The sequence below is a fragment of the Triticum urartu genome, chromosome 3, assembly GCF_003073215.2.
Source record: "Triticum urartu cultivar G1812 chromosome 3, Tu2.1, whole genome shotgun sequence".
Classification (NCBI taxonomy): domain Eukaryota; kingdom Viridiplantae; phylum Streptophyta; class Magnoliopsida; order Poales; family Poaceae; genus Triticum; species Triticum urartu.
Window position 1 is genome coordinate 107,066,370 of NC_053024.1, and position 13,908 is coordinate 107,080,277.

The 13,908-nt window shown below is 48.0% G+C and overlaps 2 protein-coding genes and 1 pseudogene across 2 annotated transcripts; 2 read left to right on the forward strand and 1 right to left on the reverse strand.

The window, feature by feature from the left end:
- Positions 1–514: 514 nt before the first annotated feature.
- LOC125543157 (2-oxoglutarate-dependent dioxygenase 19-like) lies at positions 515–3,487 on the forward strand. The gene is made up of 4 exons (XM_048706411.1): positions 515–1,032; positions 1,535–1,773; positions 1,864–2,191; positions 2,312–3,487. Exons 1-4 carry the CDS (start codon positions 844–846, stop codon positions 2,633–2,635), a joined length of 1,080 nt encoding a protein of 359 aa, XP_048562368.1. The 5' UTR covers positions 515–843; the 3' UTR covers positions 2,636–3,487.
- Positions 3,488–4,982: 1,495 nt separating this feature from the next.
- On the forward strand, positions 4,983–5,573 carry LOC125543159 (annotated as a pseudogene).
- Positions 5,574–5,697: 124 nt separating this feature from the next.
- LOC125543158 (frataxin, mitochondrial) lies at positions 5,698–8,837 on the reverse strand. Its single transcript, XM_048706412.1, has 5 exons — positions 8,378–8,837; positions 6,845–6,917; positions 6,682–6,729; positions 6,481–6,575; positions 5,698–6,065 (listed from the first exon to the last, which is right to left on the reverse strand). Exons 1-5 carry the CDS (start codon positions 8,623–8,625, stop codon positions 5,936–5,938), a joined length of 594 nt encoding a protein of 197 aa, XP_048562369.1. The 5' UTR covers positions 8,626–8,837; the 3' UTR covers positions 5,698–5,935.
- Between the last annotated feature and the right edge of the window lie 5,071 nt (positions 8,838–13,908).

A 13,908-nucleotide genomic window follows, 5' to 3' on the forward strand; every position in this document is an offset into this window, starting at 1 on the left:
ACAAAGCTACTCCAGCAACCCTTGAGGATATCATGTGGCTGAAGAAAAACCCTGGATTGGATGCTGAGGTATGCTAGGACAACCTCAAGATCTCTGAAGACGTCGGTTTCTCTTCTCCGGCCAAGAAGCGCGACACCAACAGCAAGACCATGGTGAACAGCCCCGTGTCTACCCTCGCAATCTGCTAGTCGCCCCAGGCGGCCCTGGCGCCACCACTCAAGAGAAGGGGAGCGAGCGGGTTGTGTGGTGTGATCACTGGTTGACAGGTGCTGTTTTTGCCTTTAGTGTGCGTTCGTTTTGTCCTTTGGCTCCCGTTCGAGCAGGGCTGTAATTTATCTGTTTTAGTTCTGAACTGATGAACTTTTTCAGTAGCTTTCTACCAAACAAACTGCTGTATGGTTTCATTCTGGTTAATGGAACCGGAGAGAGGCCTTCCTGTTCTTCTAAAATTATAGGCGTTTTCAAAAAAAAAGCCAAAAATCTCTTGTCTAGAAGGAAAAACTCGTGGCAAAATCCCCCTTCACTTCCTCAGTTCCTCAAAATCTCCCCGATCTGACGACCCTGCCGCCCGTTTGCGCCTCTCGCCGAGCTCGCCGCTCGCTTCTGCCTCCTCCATTCCTCCCTCAAAGGGGGCTCCGTGGTCGAGCTCGTCGCCTTCCACACCGCGGTCGGCGGCGACAGCGAACCCTCGCGCGTGGTCCGCGCCTCGTCGCCGGATTCCTAGACGCCGCCCCGTCGCGTCGTGTACGACTGTCTTTGTCGTGGGCGGAGGGAACACGAGCCATCCACCTGTACCTCCGCGGCAGGTCGTCTCGAACCCTCCCCTTTTCCCCACCGCACAACATGCCGACGCCGTCTCATCGCCATTGCCCTAACCATCCAAAGGGGGATCACGGTGACTGTGCTGGAGCATGCGGTGGGGACGGCATCCCCGTCATCGACCTCGGCGTCCTCCTCAACGGCAACGCCGAGGAACGATCTCAGGCGACACACGAGCTCGGCCAGGCCTGCGAACACTGGGGCTTCTTCATGGTACGGCACTGCCACCGACGAACATCAGAATATTCGATTCTTGTCCCAATGTTGCATGCTCCCTTCGTCTGGGATTATTATTCCCGCTCATATTTTGTTCAATTTTTTTACCATATACATACTGTATTTGATTAGCAAAATATAAGGTATATGAATTCATATTTGGAAGAAAATTACAACGGTATTTGCTACATAAAACATATACTTCCTCAGTTTCTTAATATAAGGCTTTTTAGAGATTTCACTATAGAGACTACATTCGGATGTATATAGACGCCTTTTAAAGCATAGATTCACTCATTTTGCTCCGTACGTAGTTTATAGTGAAGTCTCTTAAAAGACTTATATTTAGGAACGGAGGGGTTATTTTGTTAGTTAAATTTATGGTCAAAATTTGACCCAAAATACAAAGGGGATTAATAAACCTGGATAGAGGTAGTACAAGGAAACAATTCGCTAGAGGCGCCACTAATTGCTTTTATTTTTCTGATCTGGCATGAAGGTGATTAATCATGGGGTGCCTGAGGCGCTCCAAGAAGAAGTGATGGAGGCGTGTAAGGAACTATACAGCTTACCGAGGGATGAGAAGGCAGAATACATTGCTGCTGGCCCAAAGGATCCTGTACGTATTGGAACAGGTCTCTTCTACTCTGACGTCGACGATGCCATATGTCGGAGGGACTATGTGAAGATGGTTGCTCACCCAGAGTTTCACTGCCCTGCAAAGCCTGCAAGGCTGAGGTAGCACAAACTGCTAATTAACACCATATTTACTTTCACGTTATTGTTTGGATGTTGCAAAAGCTATATTGACTGCACTGTCATTGTTAGAGATATTGCTGTGGAGTACTCTGCTCGAACGAGGCAGCTGTTGCTGGAGCTTGCGAAGGTGGTCTCCGAGAGCCTGGGACTTGATCGTGGCCGCATTTCTGAAGTCCTAAACCTTGAGTCCTGCTTCCAGATCCTTGTCGGGAACAATTACCCGCCATATGCTGGCTCGGATGGGGTTATGGGAATTTCAGCCCACTCTGACCACGGCCTTCTCACTATGCTCTTCCAAAATGGCGTGGATGGTCTCCAAGTCAAGCACAACGGCCAGTGGGTCACCGCAAAGCCCCTTCCAGGCTCACTGTTCATTCTCACTGGCGATCAGTTGGAGGTATACGAATGATTTACAGTGTTCTTAACTTGACAATAAATGGTTATTAAAACAGAAGCTCTTAGTACCTGTACTTTATCTTAATGATACACACGCATGTCCTATGTACTGTGGGTGCAGATTGTGAGCAATGGAAGGTACAAGGCCGTGCTCCATCGCGCACTGGTCCACGGTGGGCAGATGAGGATGTCGTTCGTGAGCCTGGTCGGGCCGTGCCTAGATGCTGTCGTAGAGCCAGTCCTGGAGTTAGCACAGAATGACCCCCAGGGCATGAAGTTCCGGGGAATCAGGTACAGGGACTACATGGAGCACCAGCAGAGCAGCAAGATGAACACAAAAGCAGCACTGGACATCGTTCGTGTGCAGGGTGACATATTGACATGTGAGAGCAGAACTAACAATTCAACAGAGGCTGATTCTTCAGGTTACAGTCCTACAAGTTGATATGCTGAACCTTTATGTCTTATATAATCAGTGCATTCCATGTCGTAGTACTCCCTCCTCTTCGGTTCCTAGTAGTTGATAGACTGATTAGACATTCTACTATTCTCCGTTGGGACAAGCGCTAGCAGTAATGATCCAAGTTAATATGGATTAGGAAGAATGATCGCATGGTCAGATTTGGTGAAGCCTTGGGCTCAGTGGTTCTGAGAGATGAATGTGATAGAGTGGGTTGGTCAGTGGACAATAATCTACTATATCTATGTACAGTCAGCAGAGCTTTAGGGATATTATTCACTGGCATAGCTTAACCTTTGTTGGTGCTAGTTTGTGGAAAGCAAAATTTCCTTTTGAAAATCAAGGTATGCATGTGATTAATGGTTCAAGGTTGAATGCAAATATGCAGAGCAGATTTCTGAACGTGAAGGACCATGCAGCAAGAATTGTTTCTTATGTCGTGTTTTTGAAAACGAAGACAGCATCATGTTTCATCGCTCATGGCTGCCTTTGTGTGGGTCAGCTTGAAAGAGGCGATTGCTGGGATCAAAGACTAGTTTGTACATCTAAATTCATGTGTGTGTGTTTTAACATAAAGATTTTATTAACTTAGGAGCATTTTACAGAGACAAGCGTGAAAGGAAGCATCTAAATTCATGTGGGATTGGTGAGATGGAACAAGTGCTAAGGATAGAATTGTTCTCTCGGGTTTTGCAGTGATGTGCGATTCGAAACAAGTGCTAAGGATAGAATTGTTTACTCGGGTTTTGCAGTGATGTGCTGGACCCTAGGTAGGATTCGAAACAAGTTGGTATTGAGGACCATGATATTTTTGTCAAAATTGGTCTCCCTTTTGCAGCTGTGAACATTGTGCATGACAAATTGACAATTGACAGTTAAGTGTGCTGCTCATAATTGACTATGAGTCTAAGCAAGGGTTGGGCACTCATTTTCTCCCCTGATCTACCCTGGTTATACTCCCTCCGTTCCTAAATATTTGTCTTTTTAGAGATTTCAACAAGTGACTACATTCAGAGCAAAATAAGTGAATCTACACTCTAAAATATGTCTATATACATCTGTATGTGGTAACCATTTGAAATCTCTAGAAAGACAAATATTTAGGAACGGAGGGAGTATTTATTTAGATTTTGCCAAAACAGCACCTGAAATTGTTATCGGAAAACAGAAGACCGGACCTAAATGACCGAAATGATTTCGTTTGGTCTGTACATATGGGTAAATAAAACAAGTCAAAACCCCTCAACATACTTAGCACCTCAGCATCTGTAAAGCAGTAGTTTGTACTACCTCCATTCCTAAATATAAGATGTTTGGGCGAATGCAAGTAGTAGCAAGCAATAGGAAAGTATTATGGTAAAAATGGCAAAATGTTTTCCTTTAAGGAAGCAACCCTTTGCATTTGGGAACTTTGTTGTACGTGTTGGTTGTGATTAATGAAACCTGATCAAAAGAAGAGGAAGAAAGTGGACAGTCTATATCGTCTGTTTAGCAACTTCATTATTCCAATCATATCATCCAGGCCGTGAATCAACTAAAGGAGGATTTAAGCTTCTGGTTGGAGAAGATTTAGCTGTGTTCTGTTGATCGTTGTTGTCTCTCTTTGTCTTCGGCTTAACAGTAGTCCAGGTTCGTCGAGAATGCTGCTTTATGTGTCTCTGTGCTATTCTTCGAGTATGTGCTTCGGCCGTCTCAGGACTCGGGTCGGCTCGTTGCTTACAAAGTTACAAAGTTATCTTCCCAAAAGAAGAAGCCCTCCCATGTCTACGATGCTTCCTGTCACCTACTATATATAGCTCCACCAAGAAATAATCAGGTGAATAGTATCGGTGCTGCATCAAAACACACCGGAATCCGAAACCCAGGCCAGTAAAATTCTCTTTAATCATCATCGCAAATCATCAAGTGTGATCACAACCGACGAGCGACGGCGTTAGCGCGTAGGACTCGAACACACATCAACCGAACGGAAATTTCCCGCCAGTCATTTAAGATGACCACGTCAAAATGCCGTCCAACAGCTACACAAATTGGAAATAAATACGCCACCTTCCTCGAGATCACCTCAGTTTATAGTAGTTATGATCAGCCACACACATTGACCTGACTCTGCCAAAATTCTTAATGACTCATAAAGAAAACGTACTTAGGCACACATCATCACATGAGACCCCTGCAAGCAATCCGGCACCGGAGAAGCAAGCCAAGCCTCCTTCCTTCCGTCGTACGACGTGCTGGCTACTTCGCAGAAACCAACCGAAAACCGCCGGACGCAGCAACGTCCTAACAGATAGCTAAGCCAGCCACGACGCCTGCAATTGCCTTGCCTGTACTTTGGTTGGCATCCATGGAGAGGCTGCTTCCTTCCCAGAACCTCATGGACTCCTTCCTCCCCCGTCACCACTCGCCGCCCCCTTATTTAAGCGCCCACCCACCATTCTCCTCTCATTCTCCATTTACCACTGTTGCATTGCAAACCGGGCCGGCTGTCCCTGATCCTCCGTTCTTCGCGGTCGACGTGGATCGGGCGCGGCATGGGCGCCGACAAGGGGAGGACCTCGGTGCAGTTTGACGACTTCCTGCCGTCGATGGCGAGGAAGCTCGGCGCGGAGGGGCTGATCCAGGAGCTCTGCAAGGGGTTCCAGCTGCTCATGGACCCCAGGGCCGGCAGGATCACCTTCCAGAGCCTCAAGAGGAACGCGGCCAGGCTGGGGCTCGGCGAGCTCCGGGACGACGAGCTCCAGGAGATGATGAGGGAGGGGGACATGGACGGGGACGGCGCCCTGGATCAGACAGAGTTCTGCGTTCTCATGGTCAGGCTCAGCCCTGAGCTCATGGAGCAAGAGTCGCATAGGATGTTTGAATGTTGATGTAACTTGACTTTTGTTACTTGCATACAATAGAACATACTGATTGCCACTGATACAGAGATCCAATCCAGTGCTTGTGCACTCCCTTCCTACTGATACATGATACTAGTATGGCTGATCATGCTATTGAAATAACAACACACAATTTTTGGACAACACGCTTATAAAACACAGATCACAGCACGCAAACGGTTGATTATATAACATGAAGTATCACAGGCCTATGTCCCGCTATCGACGAAAACCAGACCTCTTATTAGGCAACGCATACGAGCATATGGTGCAAAAATGTGCAGTACAACAACTCTGTTGGTTCACTTGGCAGGATAAACATACTGAAAGACGTCATCTCGTTTACTCCCTCGAAATGTTGTATGCCCCATTGGACTTAGCTATGTGGCATTTTCCTATCCCTTTATGAAAGGTCTACTGGAGTTCCACAGAGCTCACCGATCTCCTTCTCTAGAAGTCGCATGAGATTTACTCCAGTCCGCCTATAAATCCAACTGTCTGTTGCTGCATCCCAGTCAAATCTAGCAGGCCCACTGCAGACATGATATAGACACCCCTTTCAGATAAGAATCAACATGTAACAGATCAAGATTGACGAGCTTATGGGTAATGGACAGTTAAATTTAAACAAACACTTGGACATCTGAGCAGGATCTTTTAAGAATGGGATCTTTTGAAGAAATAAAGCGTTGGGGAAAATATAAACCCATTTTAGAAAGCATAAAGCCCATATGGGATAAGTATCAAAATAATGCTGTAGAATGCAAATATACTCTTCTTAAACTGAAAAGGTACTGATGCCAGTAAACTGTCCTAGGCAAGTATCAGCGTAACATAATAGCAAGCCCAACTTCAAAGTTATACAGCATGGCAAATAAGATAATAATATGCTTAAGTTCAGGTAGTATACACATCAAATGAGCAGCAAATAAGACAAGACAACCATACCTCACAGGTGAAGATAGCCAGATTTGTCTGTTTGGCGTTTGCTTGTTTACAACATAGGTCCCCAAATCGCCTAGCCTCAATGTTAGAACTTGATTCTTAAAATTCAGCGAAATGGAGAAAACAATATCAGTGATCCAATGCACAAAAACAGTTCAAAATAGTGAAACTAACATGAGTGCATGATATTTCATTATAACTAACCCCGTAATCTATGTCGAAGCCATCCATCTGCTGAGAATCACCATATTCCTGAAACAGGCACACAGAAAAGTGTTAGCCAAATAGAGGATGAACTGATGTATTCATTGGTGAAGTTTCCTGTGAAGTACTAAGATATCAAGAACTTGTCAAGGGAATCCATTACCTCAAGTTTTTCAAGCAAATCATGTATTGTATCATCTGCTAATTTATGGAACTTATCCTCTGGCATTATCAACCTGTTTCATGTACACAAATGTGATAGCCAGTTATACAATGTGGCACTACAAATCATATACTATATGATAATATGAATCACAAAGAGAAGTGGATTTTCTGCTCTAAACTCTAGTCATTTTTTAGCACAGTTTCATACTACACTATTTTCATGCACATTTATTTACTTCAGCCACTACAATCGCTTCTAAAATATAAATACTGACTATAGCTAAGCCCATGCAACTGTAATGACGAAATACGTAGTGTTTGAGCCCTCGAGAATCTGTTTTGGGGTTCGCTGCAATGATAGGCAATGTCACAAAATCACAAGAATTATTGTACAAAATCTTCCCTGGATATAAGATATATGGTTTTCCTCATTTTTCCACGGCCCAAGTCTATCTATCTATTATATTATTAAAGCAACAGAAATGTTATGTTGGAGATTTTGTGAAATTAACATGGGGTCAAGATTTAATCTAACAATAAGTCACAAATAATGGTTAAGATTTAATCTGATCAATACGTGAAACGGAATAGAATCATGTACTAGATTTGGTCTCTTTGCTAGCCATACATGAATCGTGTTTCTCGGCATAGATTCTGTAACACATATAACCAACTCAGATATGGAAATCAGTGCCCATGTCCAACACAAATTTTAGGACCAAGGTTATTTCGTAATCGTATACACATGTAGTTTGCCCATATACTGAGCACCTAATTGACTCAGAGCCTCCTCCAGTTCCCTGTCAGTTCGTCATCAAGACGCTCACATACAAGGACATGGCCCATGACATTGCCAGCATGGTCAAGCTCGATGCTATGTTCTCTCCGCCGAGCATGAACAAGGATGCCTTCCTCAATCCCATGCTCAATGACACGGCCATGTGAGGCACCCCAGCACAGCTCCGCCTCCACTCGGATCACTGGCTCCGTCAATATATGGACATACAGACCGACGTTCAACATGACGGTGATAGCTCATACCTCGTGTATCGTTGTAACAGATAACTTCTCTGTCACATCCATAACGAGCATCCGGCTTCACCTTGCCGAAAAAATTCCCCAAATGCTAGAGGGGAGCATGGTCAAGCTACGGATTTATAAGGTGTGTGCTGATTAATTAACTTATCAACCCAGTGGAGTTGGCAACTTGGCGGGATTGTAAATAGATTCGGAATGGAACATGTCCTGTTCGGATTTCACGCTTCAATGGATGAGCTTCATATGTTGTTCGATAATTCGAACTCTGCGTTTTGATAGATATAAGCATGTTGGCAAGAACATAAAAAAAAGGTAGCAGAGAGACCATCAGATCATGCGCCGGCAATCACAGACATGCCAATTTGACTACTACTATTTCGGGGCCGGAGTAGCGCCTCATGAAGGATGTGACGCTACAATTAGCAGAAACTATAGAAACGCAAATGCTGAAGATACGAACGCGACAAGGAGCTTTAAAGAAGGAGAAACAAACTTGTGGTCCACCGCGGATGGGGCGGGCACATCTCCGGCGGACTGTTGAGCCGGAGGGGTCGACGAGAAGACCCTAGAGGAGAAGAGCAGCGCCCACGGCGATCCACCTGACGGCTTCGTCGCGGCGGCGGTGGCGTGGGAGGCAGAAGTGGAGGCTTCCAGGAGGGGTGAGGCCCGGAGGAGTACAGAGGCCCGAGAACTGGCTCGCCTTGCTGCTGTGAGGCCGAAGATGAGCTTCCGCGCCGCCATCGCCGCCGGCGCGCCGTCGATGGAGAAGATCGTGTGTGTGTCGTGGACCGTCCCAACTCGGCCTGGTCGAAGGCGCTGCGCTTTTGGGTTGGATCTAGAAGTAAGATGGGCCGTATTTGTGACTCCAACAGGCCAGGCACTCCACCAAACCAGAAGATACCGGGCCGAATTGCACACAGGTCAATGGCGTCAGGGGCTAGCTCCTCCGAGGCATATGGGCTACCCCCTCATGACCCCCTTTGTATCCCTATGAACATAGTTTCTAATTAATAAAGTGTGGGAAACCTCAAAAAAGAAAAGCTCCTCCGAGGCATATGGGGTCGCAGCTCCTTGCACCCCGCGCGGCTAGCAGCACCGATGATGGTATCCGAGGGGAATCAGCCTGGGATGGCCGGATCTGTAGGCGGAGGACGGGTTCCCGCCGGCGACGGGGCAGCCGGGCGTGGCGGCGGGAATGGCGGTGTTAGGGTTTGAGAGGATAAGACGAGGGAAAGGGAAGATGTGGGCGAGCGGGTGCGTGCGAGGACGTGATCAAAGCGTTTTTCTTGGCAGTGGCATAACAACCATAAAAAACTCGAACTCCAGATTCAGAAAAACGTGGAGCTGGGAATCCCTCGATCCAGAAAAATGAACTAGAGCCCACGATCGCTTCCTGGATTTCAGCTTCCTGTAGTTATCGCGTTCGGGCGGGGCTTCGGGCCGAAAATTGGTGAAGTTTGGATTTGGAGAAGATCATAACAAGCCCTATGCTTCAGCTTTTGCAACTTTTTCATTTAGGGAATGATTATTAGAATCAGCCGGTCGATCACGCCTAGCGTTCCGCCACTCGTCCAGCCGACATATCCAAGTTCCATCGGATGGTGCACAACATACATCTTAGTGCAACGCAATAGGTGTTGCAAAACATCTAATTCGTGGCACCATCCGACTCAATTCGTACGGGATGCGTGTCTCTGCCACCTTAACAATTTTCTCATCCTCCTGATTATCCCACCAGAACCGGCAGATCATCTGGTTAATACTTTCACACAGGACATGGCATAGGCTGGGATAGCCTGGGCAACGGTTTTAATCAATATTTCCTTCCCCTTTTTGGACAAGAGCTTAATTTTGTAGCCCTGCAGCAGCTCACAAATCCTATCTCGGAGATACTTGAAGCAAATGCGTCGTGACTTGCCAACATAAGAAGGTAGTCCCAAGTACTTCCCCTTTGTTCATTTCAGTTTCAAAATTAATGGCTCATGTACTGACATGGTAATTTCGGGTTGTGGTCTGAGGCAGGGAGACCCAATATCCCCGTACCTATTTTTGATATGTGTCGAGGGCCTCTCCGCCCTGCTAAATCATGCCGAGGCAGTGGGTTCGATAAGTGGTATTAGGGTGGCACCGGATGCACCTTCAGTCACACACTTGCTTTTTGCGGATGATTCCTTGGTGCTTATGGAGGCTACTGAAGAAAGTGTGGCAGTGAATGAAATCCTTGGGGTATATGAGAGGGGGTCAGGCCAAACCATTAATCGTGATAAGTCTACGGTGCTTTTCAGCAAGAATACGTCCCATCATAGGAAACAAAACTTACTCTACTTGCTTGGTCTACAGAATGAGGGACAACACGGGAAGTACTTGGGACTACCTTCTTATGTTGGCAAGTCACGACGCATTTGCTTCGAGTATCTCCGGGGTAGGATTTGGGAGCTGCTGTAGGGCTACAAATTTAAGCTCTTGTCCAAAAAGGGGAAGGAAATATTTATTAAAACCGTTGCCCAGGCTATCCCAGCCTATGCCATGTCTTGTTTTGATTTGACCAAGTCCCTGTGTGAAAGTATTAGCCAAATGATCTGCCGCTTGTGGTGGGATAATCAGGAGGACGAGTGTCGGTGTCAAAACCGGCGGATCTCGGGTAGGGGGTCCCGAACTGTGCGTCTAGGCCGGATGGTAACAGGAGGCAAGGGACACGAAGTTTTACCCAGGTTCGGGCCCTCTTGATGGAGGTAAAACCCTACGTCCTGCTTGATTAATATTGAAGATATGGGTGTTATAAGAGTAGATCTACCACGAGATCAGAGAGGCTAAACCCTAGAAGCTAGCCTATGGTATGATTGTATGTTGTGATTATTGTCCTACGGACTAAAACCCTCCGGTTTATATAGACATCGGAGAGGGTTAGGGTTACACAAGGTCGGTTACAAAGGAGGAGATATCCATATACGTATTGCCTAGCTTTCCTTCCACGCCAAGTAGAGTCCCATCCGGACACGAGACGAAGTCTTCAATCTTGTATCTTCATAGTCTAACAGTCCAACCAATGGAGATAGTCCGGCTGTCCGGAGACCCCCTAATCCAGGACTCCCACAGTAGCCCCTGAACCAGGCTTCAATGACGATGAGTCCGGCGCGCAGTTGTCTTCGGCATTGCAAGGCGGGTTCCTTCTCCGAATACATTACAGAAGAAGTTGAATACGAGGATAGTGTCCGACCCTGCAAAATAAGTTCCACATTCCACCGTAGAGAGAATAATGCTTTCGCAGATCTAATCCCCTAGCTTGTTTTGTCAATATGACGTTACGTCATGGCCCGATGATTATTCGAACCGTTTCTCTTAACCAGCTCCAGACATAACGCGAGGCGGTTTCCTGACACGTCTTGCCAAAGCGGAGATCATGTTCCCCTAATTACGGGATTCTCATTAATGCGGTCCGTGGGTAACCCAACCATGTCTAGGACTCCTAGATTATAGCTAAGTCCAAAACGGCTACGGAGAGGATGCTTGATATTCACCCTCTTTATAAGGGGACAAGGTTTTCGCTTTTTCCCTCTCGTGCTCAACCAAACCCTTCCCCCGCCTCGAGTTCTAACACCCAAAGCCCAGGTTAGGTGCTCCGGATCTTCAATCATGTCCGGATCCAGCCTTCAAGGCCGATGGATGCTCTCCTCCGTGACAGAAGAGGACATTAAGAAGTTGAGGGAGGCCAGATACCTGACCGCCGAGGTTTCGCATCGGCTGCCTGCCCGAGGGCAGGTCGTCCCTACTCCCAAACCCAACGAGAACGTTGTGTTCGTCTCCCACTTCCTCCGAGGTCTAGGCCTCACTCTGGATCCCTTCATCAGGGGCTTGATGTTCTATTACGGGCTAGATTTCCACGACCTAGCTCCGGAATCCTTTCTCCACATCATGACATTTATTGTCATGTGTGAGGCCTTCCTCCATGTGACCCCTCACTTCGGCCTGTGGCTCAAGACCTTTGAAGTACAACCGAAGGTGATCGAGGGGCAGCATGCAGCGTGCGGAGGTGCATCAATAAGCAAGATGGCAGGAGCTCCATGGCCGAAAGGTTCCTTTCTAGAGGTATCCGAATTATGGCAACGGGAGTGGTTCTACGTCACGGCTCCCAGAAGTGCCAAGTGGGCGGCTGCCCCCGCTTTCCTCCCGGGCCCCCCACCACAACTGATGTCATGGATTAGCAGGGGCCTAAGCTGGGGTCCAGCCAAGGACGTGCCTATACTGCAAAGCCGCATCAGAGATCTCTTCGAGGGAGATTTTAATTTGGTTGCGGTAATACAAGTTATGCTGGTTCGTCAAGTCCAGCCTTGCAAACGCCGGCCCCTGCGCTTGTGGGAGTTCAACCTAGAGGGACCACGTGCCATTCAAAGTTTCCTTGACCTGACGCACGAGGAGATGTACAAGTCATTCTTCGGACCTCAAGTGGAGTGTACGGATATCACCGAGGACGCGGGCCTGAGCAGTAATCGCGTCGTCGAACAAGTAAGAAATCCTCTAGCCGAACACACTGTCTTTTATTCGAGGTTATTTTTGAGAGTTCACTTTTTGACCAGGACTGGCTAACGAAGGCGAAGATGATTCGGTGTTTGGCCCCCCTCCCTGAGGGTTTGGAAAATCCGGTATTGGAGAAGATGCTCGAGGTCGCACCTTGCCCGGAACCCTTGAAGGAAGATACCGAGGGGGATAATACGGGTGAACGCGGGCCTCCAACGCTACCCGCTCCGACCGAGGGAACGAGCGTTTCCACGAAGGAGGACGACCAGGGGAGGAAAAGGACTGCTTCCGAGGATCCGGAAGCCGAAGCCTCCAAACGGGAGAAGAAGTCTCCCACAGAAGGTCCTGCCTCAGGGGGTGATTTTGCTGTTGGGGAACGTAGTAGAAATTCAAAATTTTCCTACGTGTCACCAAGATCTATCTATGGAGAGACTAGCAACGAGGGGAAGGAGAGTGCATCTACATACCCTTGTAGATCGCTAAGCGGAAGCGTTCAAGTGAACGGGGTTGATGGAGTCGTACTCGTCGTGATTCAAATTACCGATGACCAAGTGCCGAACGCACGGCACCTCCGCGTTCAACACACGTGCAGCCCGGTGACGTCTCCCACGCCTTGATCCAGCAAGGAGAGAGGGAGAGGTTGAGGAAGACTCCATCCAGCAGCAGCACAACGGCGTGGTGGTGATGGAGGAGCGTGGCAATCCTGCAGGGCTTCGCCAAGCACCACAGAAGAGGAGGGAGAGAGAGATGCAGGGCTGCACCAACGAGAGATCGAATCGCACGTGTTATGGGCAGCCCTAGGCCTCATATATATAGGGAAGGGGAGGGGCTGCGCCCCCTCTAGGGTTCCCACCCCCTAGGGGGGCGGCAGCCCTAGATGGGGATCAAGGATGGCGGCCAAGAGGGGGAGAGGAGAGGGAGGCGCACCAATATGGGCCTTAAGGCCCATATCCCTTAGGGTTTGCCCCCTTTCCACCTCTTAGGCGCCATGGGCCCTTGTGGGAGGCGCACCAGCCCACTAAGGGGCTGGTCCCTCACCACTCTTAGCCCACGCAAGCCTCCGGGGTTGGTGCCCCACTTGGTGGACCCCCGGGACCCTCCCGGTGGTCCCGGTACATTACCGATAAACCCCGAAACTCTTCCGATGACCAAAACAGGACTTCCCATATATAAATCTTTACCTCCGGACCATTCCGGAACTCCTCGTGACGTCCGGGATCTCATCCGGAACTCCGAACAACATTCGGTAACCACATACAAACTTCCTTTACAACCCTAGCGTCATCGAACCTTAAGTGTGTAGACCCTACGGGTTCGGGAGACATGCAGACATGACCGAGACGTTCTCCGGTCAATAACCAACAGCGGGATCTGGATACCCATGTTGGCTCCCACATGTTCCACGATGATCTCATCGGATGAACCACGATGTCAAGGACTTAATCAATCCCGTATACAATTCCCTTTGTCTAGCGGTACGATACTTGCCCGAGATTCGATCGTCGGTAT